General features: G+C 38.5%; 1 protein-coding gene across 2 annotated transcripts in view; it reads left to right on the top strand.

Annotated features, from left to right (window-relative positions):
- LOC139963716 (amine oxidase [flavin-containing] A-like) overlaps nt 1–14246 on the top strand; it is a 33820-nt gene that overhangs the window by 14776 nt on the left and 4798 nt on the right. For both annotated transcript variants that reach the window (XM_071964799.1, XM_071964800.1), the window contains 2 exons: nt 9019–9107; nt 9254–9427. In XM_071964799.1, the coding sequence (XP_071820900.1) occupies nt 9019–9107; nt 9254–9427 (263 nt within the window). The remainder of the gene's footprint in view (nt 1–9018; nt 9108–9253; nt 9428–14246) is intronic.

Raw genomic sequence — 14246 nt, forward strand, 5'->3', positions numbered from 1 at the left:
TACAGTCCTATGTAGATGTGTTTTGTTTTTGTTTTCTTTAACTAATTAATTTTTCCAATCTGGAATAACAGGGCATGATGAAGACTTAAAAGAAATACAAAAAACAACATTTATCATTGTGCATCTAAGACATTACACCTGTTGGTTTGTAGTTCACTTTTAGTACAAAACATGTCAACGTCAAATGCTGTTATCTCAAAAACAATAAATAAGAATTGAATACAAATTTGACAGATGGTTAGAAATATGTTTTTCTTGTATTAGTCAACAATAGTTTCTCTGTGGTCGATCATTTTAAGGTGCTACAAGACTGCAGCAAAGGCAACATAAAAATGCAACTATATGTAAATAACACATTGGGTTGTACTTTTCCGTGATACCATTGTTTCTAAGCCTGGGATCCGCGGACTCCATGGGTGTTCATGATTGTGTTTTGAGAGGGAGGGGGGGGGGGGGGTTGAAGACATAGCAGTTCGCAAGTGGTCCGTTCAGACATTGGGATATTTAAAACGTTAAAACAGTCGGAACAAGCTGAGAGTGCCACCTCGGGCAAAGACAACCGAAGGTTTTTTTTCTTTCTGTAGCACCAACCCAGCCCCCTATGTCCGGAGTCCAGTGAGTAATTCATCATTGTCCCTATAGATCCGCGGATGAAATCAAAAGGTTAAGATCTTAGGGTTTAACTTACTCGATTTGAGCAGTAAATCAGGGATTATCTCATATACCTTCTTATACACATGCCTTTTCTACGGTCTTAAAATGGAAATATTGTTCATCAAGCACGCTAGCCATTTGCATTACCCACTACCCACTACCCCCTCCCCCCACCCCTTCTTCCCTCTCGTAATATCAAATTCATGCAGAAAGTATCGGAAAGAAGTTTAAATCAGCTTTTTGAGCTGATACTGCACAATGTTTCATGCTATTTTATGTTATTTTACTTTACTACAACTGCGTTTGATATGTGATTAATGCTAATATAATAATAATAATAATAATAATAATAGGCCTAATAAAAGAAACTGAGTGAACATTAATCAATGGAACCATGGATAACTCGCTAATTAAACTTGATTTTGGTGAGAACACAAAAACTCAAGTCGAAACATTTAGACCGGCAGCCCAGTGCACTTTGATCAAACGAACGAGGTACCAATATCTGAGTATTGGAACATTTGTGGAAAAACCCAGTATATACAAAAGTGGATGTCTGCCGTGGTCGCTCTGCTGCATGTGGCCCCTGGGGCCGGTTAAAGGGGGCCCAAAAATGCATCTGATCAAACGAACGAGGTACCACTCGAAACCAATGTCAACTTAATGCATGAATGCCACATAGTACTGAATGGCCCATGCCAGACAAATTTTCTGCTGCAAAGGGCCCGCCAGACGCCCAAGAAGGGCCCCTAAAAAAATGCATCTGATCAAACGAACGAGGTACCACTTGAAACCAATTTCAACTTAATGCATGAATGCCACAAAGTACTGAATGGCCTATGCCAGACAAATTTTCTGCTGCTAAGGGCCCGCCAGACGCCCCCAAATATGGCCCAAATGCCCATTAGCGTAGCATTGACCCAGATTAAATATGCAAGGTACCACTCAAAACCGGTTCGGAATGTTCGGGTTGATCTTACAGACTATGGAAATCATCATGCCAGACAAATTTTCTGCTACAAAGGGCCCGCCAGACGCCCCAAAAGGGCCCCTAAAAATGCATTTGATCAAACGAACGAGGTACCACTTGAAACCAATGTCAACTTAATGCATGAATACCAAAAAAGTACTGAATGGCCCATGCCAGACAAATTTTCTGCTGCTAAGGGCCCGCCAGACGCCCCCAAATATGGCCCAAATGCCCGTTAGCGTAGCATTGACCCAGATTAAATATGCAAGGTACCACTCAAAATCGGTTTGGAATGTTCGGGTTGATCTTACAGACTATGGAAATCATCATGCCAGACAAATTTTCTGCTACAAACGGGCTAACAGACACACTAAAAGAGGGCCCCCAAATGGGCCATGATCAATCATAGTTGGTACCACACAAAACCAATATTAAATGCAAAGGTACTTTCCACAGAGTAAAGAACTGCCAATGCAAGACAAATTTTCTTCTGCATAGGTCCCACTTGATGGAAAGTATAGGTGGCCCAATGCGGCCCTATATGGGCCTAATGAATTGTATATCGATGCAGACTATATGTGCCTTGTGACATGACATTTGTAGCATTCCACAGAGTAAAGAAATGCCAATACAATACAAATTTTCTTCTGCAAAGTGCCCACCACATGTAAAAAAAATTATACAGTTTAAATAGTTAAGATACCACAAGAAACCAATCTATAACAATCAAGAACATCCTGAATTATTCAAATTCCTTCCCGTTACATATGCCAATGGAATAATGAGATTAGTATACTAGTAGGTGTATCAATTACTGAACATTTCATTGAGCAAAACAAAAATGACGCGAACTCAGTCTTTGAGGGAGATCCTGACAGTTATAATGCATTCTCAAATCCATTCTTTTTCCTTTTATCCATTCTTTTTTCTTTTATCCAGTCAGTACTTTGTATCGTGAGCAGTGTTTAACTTGGCAGTTACTTTGTTTCGCTGGAAACACTGGAGCAGATTAAAATCAGTTTATGTATTGTAAATAAGAAACCCAAAATCATTTTGTATCTTGAAACACTGTGTTTACGTTAGCATTGTAAATCTACAAAGTTTAAAATCTTGAGAAAGAACGCTTAAGTGTCATCTTAAGACATACATGTAGTCGATCAAAAGAGATTGTTTTGTTTCTTAAGCTCAGACAAAGAAACAATTATCAAACAATGGTGAAAATGCTTTATAACGTGTACTTAACGATAAAGGTTTGGGTTGAAACTGTCCAATATGGTTTTTGAAAGATACATAATTGAAGCATATAAATGTATATGTACCTTTATGCTAGGTACACTCTTTAAAGGACTTAAAATGCTAAGATTGAACAAACAAATACTGATATCACCACGTATGACTCCATTCCTTGATACAAAATATAAAATAAGTAATTGGCCTATATTACTCCATCTTGGTCTTTTAGAACTTCCATCATTACACTAATTCAATTCGAATAGCTTGTAACAAGTCCAACATATAGATGTGGCATCCATTTTTCAGAAATATGATTGCTAGATGAGGGTTTTTGTTTTCATCTATGAAGGAATCTTTTACCTTTCAAGAAAGTCATCTTGCTAGTTTAAAATGTACTAAAATCATAATTGGCAAAGATAGTAACAAAAGATCACTATGTGATTACTCTGAACATGACACATGTTAGGTTCGAAGTATAAGAACTGAGAATTCATGTCTCTTGACAGTGATTAAACACTGGAGTGTGTGATGTAAAAAGACACTGCATTTGGCATTCAGACAGATCTCAAAAGAATCATTAGTAAGTTTATGAAAATTAAGTATTCCCATGAACTTGATTCTAAAAAGACATTGGAAGCTCAAATCTATGTTTCATTGTCGGAGTCATCACTCCAAGATGGTTCAGTACTTGAATCATCGGCATCAAACTCGGAAGCCACGTCTGGTCGGCTACTTTGAAAATCTTCGCTCAGTTCCCCCTCTTGGAATAGATGATCTGGGAGAGCCGGTCCCTCAAACCAGTCAGGGCTGTAGCACCCATTCTTGCTCTTCCAACCGTAGTTCTGTGGATCCAAGCCAGGCAAGACTCTTCCTCAGAGTGTTAGAATTATAATGTGGGGAACTGTAATTTTTGCCCAGGCCAGCAAATCCCAAAATATTTAGAGGCTTAGGTGAAAGTGTTATCTTTATTTTGCTTAGAGCAGCGAATAGCTAAATAAGATAAAACACTGGTCTTGTGTACAGTAACTCCAATTTATGCTGGAAACAATATAACCATGAGCTTGAAATGTCATGTTACAAGGCACATATATCCAATTCTTTAGACCCATATATAGGGCCACATTGGGCCACCTATTCTTTCTATCTGGTGGGACCTATGCAGAAGAAAATTTGTCTTGCATTGGCAGTTCTTTACTCTGTGGAAAGTACCTTTGCATTTAATATTGTTTTTGTGTGGTTCCAAACCGGTTTTGAGTGGTACCTTGCATATTTAATCTGGGTCAATGATACGATAATGGGCATTTTGGGCCATATTTGGGGCGTCTGGCGGGCCCTTAGCAGTAGAAAATTTTCTGGCATAGGCCATTCAGTACTTTGTGGCATTCATGCATTAAATTGACATTGGTTTCAAGTGGTACCTCGTTCGTTTGATCAAATGCATTTTATGGGCCCTTTTGGGGCGTCTGGCGGGCCCTTTGTAGCAGAAAATTTGTCTGGCATGATGATTTCCATAGTCTGTAAGATCAACCCGAGCATTCCAAACCGGTTTTGAGTGGTACCTTGCATATTTAATCTGGGTCAATGCTACGCTAATGGGCATTTGGGCCATATTTGGGGGCGTCTGGCGGGCCCTTAGCAGCAGAAAATTTGTCTGGCATGGGCCATTCAGTACTTTGTGGCATCCATGCATTAAGTTGACATTGGTTTCAAGTGGTACCTCGTTCGTTTGATCAAATGCATTTTATGGGCCCTTTTGGGGCGTCTGGCGGGCCCTTTGTAGCAGAAAATTTGTCTGGCATGATAATTTCCATAGTCTGTAAGATCAACCCGAGCATTCCAAACCGGTTTTGAGTGGTACCTTGCATATTTAATCTGGGTCAATGCTACGCTAATGGGCATTTGGGCCATATTTGGGGGCGTCTGGCGGGCCCTTAGCAGCAGAAAATTTGTCTGGCATAGGCCATTCAGTACTTTGTGGCATTCATGCATTAAGTTGAAATTGGTTTCAAGTGGTACCTCGTTCGTTTGATCAGATGCATTTTTTTAGGGGCCCTTCTTGGGCGTCTGGCGGGCCCTTTGCAGCAGAAAATTTGTCTGGCATGGGCCATTCAGTACTATGTGGCATTCATGCATTAAGTTGACATTGGTTTCGAGTGGTACCTCGTTCGTTTGATCAGATGCATTTTTGGGCCCCCTTTAACCGGCCCCAGGGGCCACATGCAGCAGAGCGACCACGGCAGACATCCACTTTTGGATATACTGGGTTTTTCCACAAATGTTCCAATACTCAGATATTGGTACCTCGTTCGTTTGATCAAAGTGCACTGGGCTGCCGGTCTAATTGTTCTACCGTGACTGAAGATGTCTCAAACAGCGATACTATACCCCCCCCCCTCCACTCACCCCCACCGCCCGTATACGCTTATCTCCGTTTAACGACGAGCCCAAACAGTTCAATAAATTTGAATTATACTTGAGATGGAATTTTCAACTCCACAGAATAAGCGATACTTGCTTTCACCAAATTATGTACAAGCACGCAGAAGTTCCGTATCCATGCCATTAAACTTCAATGTGCTTGGATTTGTTTTACCTTTCGTTGTTTTGAAAATGTGACTTAATAGGAGTGCTGTCCGTAACAAAATAAGGTACTCGCAACTTCACATTTAAATGTGAAGTTATCGATCGTGCATATAGCTTTAAAAAGGGAAATATTATCGATTTTTAAGGAACTGGTTGTATCTATTATTCTTTGCTTTGAGCTTTCCTGTATGTATTAAAGCCCACTACGGTATGAAAACCACATCTTTGATAACATCTTTTATCCTGAAGGTGTATGATTTATTCGGTCAACAACCACAGGTTATTGACCTATCCACTACTAGTGACGGATCCCGTCGGGTGGCTGCCAATGTTTTCACATTGATTTCTATTATTTCTTTTATTTATGACTTTATGAATGTGAACTTAACATCAAAATTAAAGCTTGTGGGTTAATGCGTGCATGGGTTCAGCATTCATTGTGGAAATCAATGGTTGGTACTTGATCATGTTCATGTATACAGTTGAAATGCGATTTGGAGAAGCCTAGATATTTCAATCAATGTAGTTGAAATTTGATATGGCACGAAGTTTTACCTGATAGCAGTTTAAAAAACACACAGGTTTTAGATTTGAGTCAGTGAATCAGACCTTTCCTCCACGGACCGCGGTGTGGGCTGAATGGGCTTGTTAAATGGGAAAACTTGGCGGGGTCCATCACATGAAGAAGTCGCTGGTACTTTTTGTGAAGTAATGTCGCTGTGGAAATCATATGGAGACTAAAGCATGCTTGCTTAGCAAAATTGCTGAACGTTTCCAAATTTCTAGGTCAAAATTATCTCATATAGCATTTTGTATCTCAAAGATATGACTTATTTTAATTTAATTTTTTAATTTTTCAAAATGCATCTGGCAACCGAAAAGTGAATGATTTTATGCAAGCAAATGAATCGAAAGAGGTTTGTTTTTCATGATAATAAGGCAATCATTTATTTATTTATTTTTCCTTTATGAAATGAAAAGTAAAGAGTATATTGACAACTGTAAGCAACCAGTCCACTTGTATCACATTTCAAGGCAAAGCAACAAGAAGATTGCCCTGAGTAAAGCTTTTAAGAAACATACAATCTGCCCTAATGACGTCACAGTTCAGCAAACTGTCCAATCAGACTGCGACTCACGTACTCTCGGAGTATAAGGGATAGCATATAGCCATGTCAAAATATAGGTTACATTCAATGACTAACGTCCGCAGGGGGCTGGCTGGATAAACGGGATCAATTACGTACAAGAAGAAGGAACCACATATACCGATTAACCACGCTAGCTCAATTTTCACGTTCCAGTCTTTCTATCTTTTGTAATTATATAAGTTGTTGTATCTGGCAATCTACATGTCTAGAATACACTACAGGAGATCGTCATGTAACAGTTGTAAGATCCATTTCTCGTTCAAATGTCATGTTTTTGTCCTTTGATTTTCGTCATAATGATGGCCCTATATCATTTTTGATCATCTTTTTATGAATGTGTCTGATAACCGCAAAGTGACAATTGTGAAATAATTCACTCGGGTTTTCCATAAATTTCGTCGTTTACAAAATTACGGAATTCATGGAGTCTTGAATGACAAAAAAAAAAAGAACAACAACAACAACAAAAACAGCTAGAATAAACATTCCAAGTGAATCACATAAATTTGCAGGAGAATCCAACAGCCGATCTAGACGCCATTTTATTTCGCGAGAATAATACTAACAGATTTGTGATGTATAATGCAAAACTGTGGCGCATCGAGTTGTATCTTTTGTTTACAGATATAGCTGTATTTACGTCGACATTTATTTTGAAACGATATTAGTATTTCTTTCTTTGAATAACCTTAGGGGTTATTCCTGGTGGGTTCTCTTGCATGGCTTGCATTTGATACCTGGAAGCTAAAAATTGGTTATCATTGGGTCTGTAACCATTTCCATTGAATGCGATCAACCGTGTATAGAATACATTTCGCGTAGAGCGACAGGTGCGTCGTTAACTCAATAGTTTATAAATAGATACGGGAGTACAGTTAAAATATATTTATGTGCAAGAACAAGCTTTGATTGACTTTTTGCATTAAAAAGAAAAATGGTTTTGTTGTTTATAAAAAAAAAACGCAGAAAGTGTATTGACTTGTCGTTTGATTGCAATAATTTGAAACAGAACAACATCAAAACAAATGGAAAATGACAGGTTGTTAATTGTGGCTGAAACCGCATACACGCAAAACCATACATTACAGAACAAGAAGGGCGGTAAGTTAGAAGGTTAATGTACATATTTACAGATGTGTAGATATTGATGAATTAAGACTGATATGTCAATATGTATTATGTAAATGTGTAGATTTCCATTTGTAAGTACAGATTGGAATTCAGATAGTTATGCTTTGGAATGTTCTTTCAGGGAATAACAGTCTAGTGATCATAACATGTATCATCTTAATTCCAAACTTATATCTGAAATATATGGTCGTATCTCGCAAGATATACACCACATGTTTGTTGTACAAAAAGTCGAATAATTGTTTTTTTTTTGTAGATGATAGAAAACATTAAGATCGAAAAAAATGACCATGTTTTTTTTGCACACAAAAAAAGAGATTAATTTTTGGCATGTAACGATATTTAATGGAAGATATTGGTGTTGATAAATTTACATAAGCCTAAAATACATAAGCCTACACTTTTATTATGACTAGATTTGTATATTTCTTAGTGACCTTCTCTGTATGCTTTTTATATCCTACCGCAATTTATCTTATAGTAGATCACAGAAAGGAATAAAAACGAAGGGGAAAAAATGGTGAAGAATTGCAGACCTTTGTTAATTTAATTTTGCTTAACTACTGTCATAATTATGACAACGCTGTGTTTCTGTATATATGTGTGTGTGTTTCCTTGTAAATCCCGTCGGTTTCGTCTTTAAAAAGACTGTAAATATGTTTTCAAGATTACACTCTTACAACGCGCCACGTGAATATGTTCTCATGTGCAAACCAGTCGTGAAAAGCTATTTTTTCCCCCGTGTTTTGGCCTGTGTTACCTTCCAAACAATTAGACAGTTCGCCACTCAAGGAAAGTGTGGTACTTCCGGTACAGTGTGTCACGCAATGCACTGCATTGTAACTTAGGCCACAGTGGAATATCGAATTCTAAAAGCTGGATACTAAAAAAAAAAAAAATCTTAACAATAAATAAGACGTTAACATGAAAATATTTGCTGTCTGTGAACTTTTTGATGATGTTATATGTTATTAGATAACAATAATGTTTCTTTTGTAATTATACAATTATTCTATTAACAAAAGTCTCTTGCTGAGTAAAGCAAAACGTAGAAATAGTTCTCAAATCTGATCAGAGTACTTCTGACTCGCTGAACGTCTGCAAAAAAAAATAGCCACCCTCGTCCTCCCCACCCTCCGCGTCCTCTCTACCCCCACCTCCGCGTACCCCTCCCCCACCCTCCCGTGATATATCAAAATAGAAAACTATACTTTTCATTTCTGGCTGAATATGCTTCTATGTGACATTTCTCTGTCACCTGATCATGTGTGGATGTTTCTATATTTGTTCTTTCAGCCAGTATTAAGTTTACACCAGCCTTGGGGAGCAACCACCTCCTTCCGTCCGCAATAGCGGGACTATTTTTCGTCATAACTTACAAAAAGGTAAGAACTTTCGTCTTCATACCGACTTCAAAATTTAGCAAGTACTAGCAATATTATTAATAATGTGCTCGTTGATCTCCGTGGAAGACAAAATGAGGTTAACGAGTTTTCCTAACATGACGTCAGATTTTTCAATTTCTACACAGTCGTTTTGGCGGGAGCAAGGATCATGCGCCGACACATTAAACATGCAAGGAACATTGGAAGCGGTGCAGGAAAAGACCGAACATCCAATTTTGGTTGTGTTCGATCACACCTCAGCCAATGGGAATCCAGCTCTTATGGGGGCATTTGGCGCCCTTTCTCTAAGGGAGAAGACGGTGAGAAGAATAATTGTTCATGTACAATGATGCATAATTTCTGCTTTTACGGCTCCTGACAGGTGGGGTGAGAGATGGAACTGGGTGCCAGGGTCACCCACCAGAATGTTTTTGGGGACTAAGAATTAGCTGCAACCTAATTTGACCATCATAAGCTACATAGAGGACAAAATGTTTAGCACGCTTTTCAAGTCGTGAATTCATTAGTTTCTGATGCTGCAGTTTCGGTAACAATTTCGTTTATAACAATACTCCCCCAACCCAACCCACCGCCCCCACCCCCACCTTTAAGAATTCCTGGATCCACTACTGCATACCATGACCTTTTCCACTTTAGTGTTATTACTTGGCTATGAAACAGTTTGTCGTGCCTATAATAGAGATTTTGCATAAAATAATCTTTTCGCAAAAACAAAACTTACATTTAATCATTCCTACATGTACAACATATTTATTTGATGTTAAAAGGTTGACGGCATGCCTTTTATAGGAAGATGTCCACATCCCCAACCCATTACACCATATTTACTGCCACCTACAGAGCACTGTTCCGGGAGAGAGAAAGCTTCCGCGAATTGGTGAAATCCAGCTAACTTTTTACTTATGCTTTTGACATTTCTATACCCACCGTAGGGCTCTAGTTTAGAACCATTGATACTAAGCTATTCCCCAATACTACATGTTTTTTTGCTAACAACCAATTTTTTGGGCTTCTTGACTTATAAATCTGTTTCATTTCATAATATCGTCTTGATCAGTACACGATGGGAAGAATCATGCGGAATTTAATCAGAAAGAAAGTAGAAATGTCACAAAATCTAACATGAATGTCGATTATATAGAGGTGGAAGCCTCTACGATAAACTGATAGGGGTCTAACAGCGAGGAGGTATTACAGAAGCCATGATCCCAATTCAATCACTATTCGGGTCTGACTAAAGTCAGTAAGTCGCCGGGAAACTACAGCCAGGGGCGTGCGTAAATTAAGGGGGCCTGGGGAAATCCTGGGGGATGTAAAATGATGTATTCTAGTGCACTTAATGACATATCTAAGGCAAATTGCTTTAAGAAAGGGAGACATGATGAAATCATTGTCCCCGATGCGAAACATGACTCTCGACTAGATATAAACTTCAGATCGTTACAAAGAAAAGAGAAAGATGAAGGCATTCAACCAAAGTTAGTGTTGCTTCTTCACTTTATTTTCTCTTTGGCCTTCCCACGGATTTGTCTCATTAACACATCCCTGTTAAGTTAGCTACTTTAGAACCTTTTCAAACTACTGAAATTTAAGTAAACCCCCGATAAGTTGTGTGCCTCTATTTCCAAGAATTTTATTTTGCAAGAACACCAAAGCAATTATAGCAACACAAATGTTTGGTTAAAACTTTGTGACGACGTGTTTCCAACATGTTACTAACACCTTCGTGCTTATAAAGCTGCGGTATAGTCGGCAAATTATCTCATAGGCCTCCCGTAGGCTGTATAAGCTTCGGTTTAGAACTTTCTGATAGAGTCCTTCTTTGCCCGCCCTCCCCCAACGATGTTTTTTCCTATTTCTTAATCTCTATTACAATTGAAGCTTTAAAAACCTTTTGCAGGATTTCGCCGCGGAAGAAAAAAGAAAGCCAAAAAAACAAACAAAGAGAACCAAAACTTCCCCTCCCCTCCCCCCCCCGCCCCTCCCTCCCCCATTAGAAATAAGAAGAAGCAATAATTGAGAAGTAGACAAAAACATTTCCTAATTATATAGGAAATATGGCTAATGTGCTCACGCCAAGTGAGCTTGGAGTCTATAAAAACACCTGTACAAAACATCCGGGGATAACTCTGTACTAGCACAATTAGTCCGTCCGGACAATATCTGCTGAAAATTTTGTCCTTCCTTCACAGCAAATATAGTTCGGCTGGACGAAATGTCCTTGTACAAAATGTCCACAAATACATCATAGCATATTTTGTCCTCGCATATAATCTTGGCAATTCGTCATTCCAAAGGCAACTCTTCATTATATCAATCACTAAAGGCAGATGCATACATAGTTTGATGTTAGTTTAGTTTAGTAGAAAAAAGGATCAGGAGGGACACTTAAGTCCCCATCAAGGACCCTATAGAGAGAGAGAAAAAAACTGAAGACACAAACACTCAGACCCGATTACAATGCTTAAAGTGCTTGTCCAAAGCATTCTTAAACCCATTGACACTACTTGCAAGTACAACTTTCTCAGGCAAACCATTCCACTCATTCACAACCCTATTAGAACAAAGTTATGCCGAATATTAATCCTACTATGTGACTCTTGGAGTTTAAGACAATGACCTCTGGTACAACTACTGTTAGCAAACATGAAAAAGTCGGTAAAGGATAAATTGTAGAAACCATACACAATCTTGTAAACCTGGATCAAGTCCCCACGTAACCTCCTATATAAGCTCCAGTGTGGTGAGATTCAACAGTTGTAACCGCCTATAATAAGGAACACTCTTTAAGGAACTAATCATCCTAGTAGCCCTCCTCTGGACCTTTTCAAGTACTTCCTTATCCTTAGCAAAATATGGGTTCCAAGCCTGCACAGCATATATACTCCAGATGAGGCCTAACCAACTGCTTATAAAGCCTATAACTACGATGTCCTCTTTCAGAAAACTGAAGTTTCTCTTGATCATACCTAAAACCCTATATTACCTCTTTTAGCAGCTTCAAGACAATGTTTAGAAAGTTGCAGAGATGAGTCAATGTAGATACCTAGGTCTCTTTCAACAAAGACCTCCTGTAACTCCACACCATTATGATTGTATGTTAACTTTTGGTTACTACTACCAATGTGCATTACCTTGCATTTATCAATATTAAAAAGCATTTGCCACCCCTGAGACCAGGAAAAACCTTATCCAAATCCGTTTGAAACTTCCCAGAATCGCTTTTGGAAGAGACCTCAGAATACAATTTGGTGTCATCAGCAAACTGCTTAGCTGTACACAAAATATCTCCGTCGATGTCATTTATATACGCAACAAACAACAAGGGACCCAATACAGACCCTTTTGGAACCCCACTAGTAACGTCCTGCCAAGAAGAAGCACAGCCTTTAATTACCACCCTCTGTTTCCTATTACCAAGCCAATTCTCGATCCAAGACAGCAAATTCCCATTGACACCCATACTCTTCAGCCTAAGTAAAAGACGCTGGTGGGGAACTTTATCAAAGGCCTTCTGGAAATCCAGGAACACAACATCTACAGACTTCTGCATATTTAGTGAACTTGTTACATCTTCCATAAACTCAAGGATATTAGGGGGGACAAGACCTTTTTTGACAAAAGCCATGTTGAGACTCTCTGATCAAAGACTGACTGCTGAAGTGACAGACCATAGACTTTTTAACAATAGACTCCATGACCTTACAAACAACACTAGTGAGACTAACTGGCCTATAATTACAGGGCTTAGACTTATCACCCTTCTTGAAAATTGGGGTAATATTAGCACATCTCCAGTCCTTAGAAACATAACCTTCATTCATAAATTTACTAAAAAGCAATGAGAGTGGAACGCAGAAATGGTGTGCAAAAGTCTTCAACAAATACGGATGGATTGCATCCGGTCCAGAAGCTTTAGATACATTTAGACGAAGCAGCTCCTTTAAGACAACCTCATCCGAAAATAAGACCGTATCCAGTTTAGGCCTATCACTGCCCCCTGGAAATCTGGAATACTACTCATATCTTCCCTAGTAAAAACCGACACAAAATAGTTGTTCAAAAGATCTGCAAGATCCTGACTATCAGTAACTATATTATCAGCCTGTGGTGCCCTAAGAGAAACAATTGCATCTTTAACTTTCTGCTTTGACCTGACATAAGAAAAGAAGGGCTTTGGGTTATCCTTAATTTTTAGGGCAATGCTATTTTCGAAATTCAATTTTGCATCAGAGACTAAGCATTCTACCTTCAGCTGATGAATTTTAAACTTGGCCAAAAGAGATTCAGATTTAGTCCTCCTAAACAACTTTCACATTCTACGTTTTTGCCTAATTGCACATCTAACTTTCTTATTCATCCAGTGAGGCATACTGCTTTTACGACGACGATTCTTCCACGGAACATGATTTTCCATAATGACCTTTAATTTATCAGCTAAACAAATCCAAGACTGAGAAGCACTCATATCTCTAAACAAATTAATCCAATCTGTACCCTTTAGTAAAGTTTCAATTGCTTCTGTATCTGATCTCGAAAAATCAGGGACTTTTTCCTTGCTAACAGAATTTACGACTTTGCAAACAACATCAAAAGCTAGTATATCATGATCACTAGTTCCTAGTTTTCCTAGACCCGTCAAATCAACAACATTGATTGGATCAGAACTCAAAACAAGATCCAGGATGTTATCCCCCCTAGTATAGGGAAAGTATAACATGTTGATGTAAAAAGCAATCTTGCACAACATCTAGAAAGTAACTTCCCTTCCTACTACTGGAACCATCTATCCAATTAATGTCAGGAAAATTAAAGTCGCCCATTATAACAACATCACCTTTAGCAGCCTTTCTAATTGAATCAAAAGAAATTTTAAACGTGTATAACCAACCATTCATGGAGTCGAACTCAGTTCATCAGGTTACCAGTACACTGCTCTACCCTCTGAGCCATTTGACAAGTTGAAGGAAATAAATAAGACGTTTTGTGTTGCAAAAAACAAAAAAGAATAGAAAAAAGTAAAAAGAATCAACAGGTCTTCCATCTGTAAAAGATGTTATCATGTTTTTGTTGTAATTGCTACTATTTTATCTTCTGGATATGTTGCTTGTTGTATTC

The sequence above is a fragment of the Apostichopus japonicus genome, chromosome 22 (assembly GCF_037975245.1).
Source record: "Apostichopus japonicus isolate 1M-3 chromosome 22, ASM3797524v1, whole genome shotgun sequence".
Lineage (NCBI taxonomy): Eukaryota > Metazoa > Echinodermata > Holothuroidea > Aspidochirotida > Stichopodidae > Apostichopus > Apostichopus japonicus.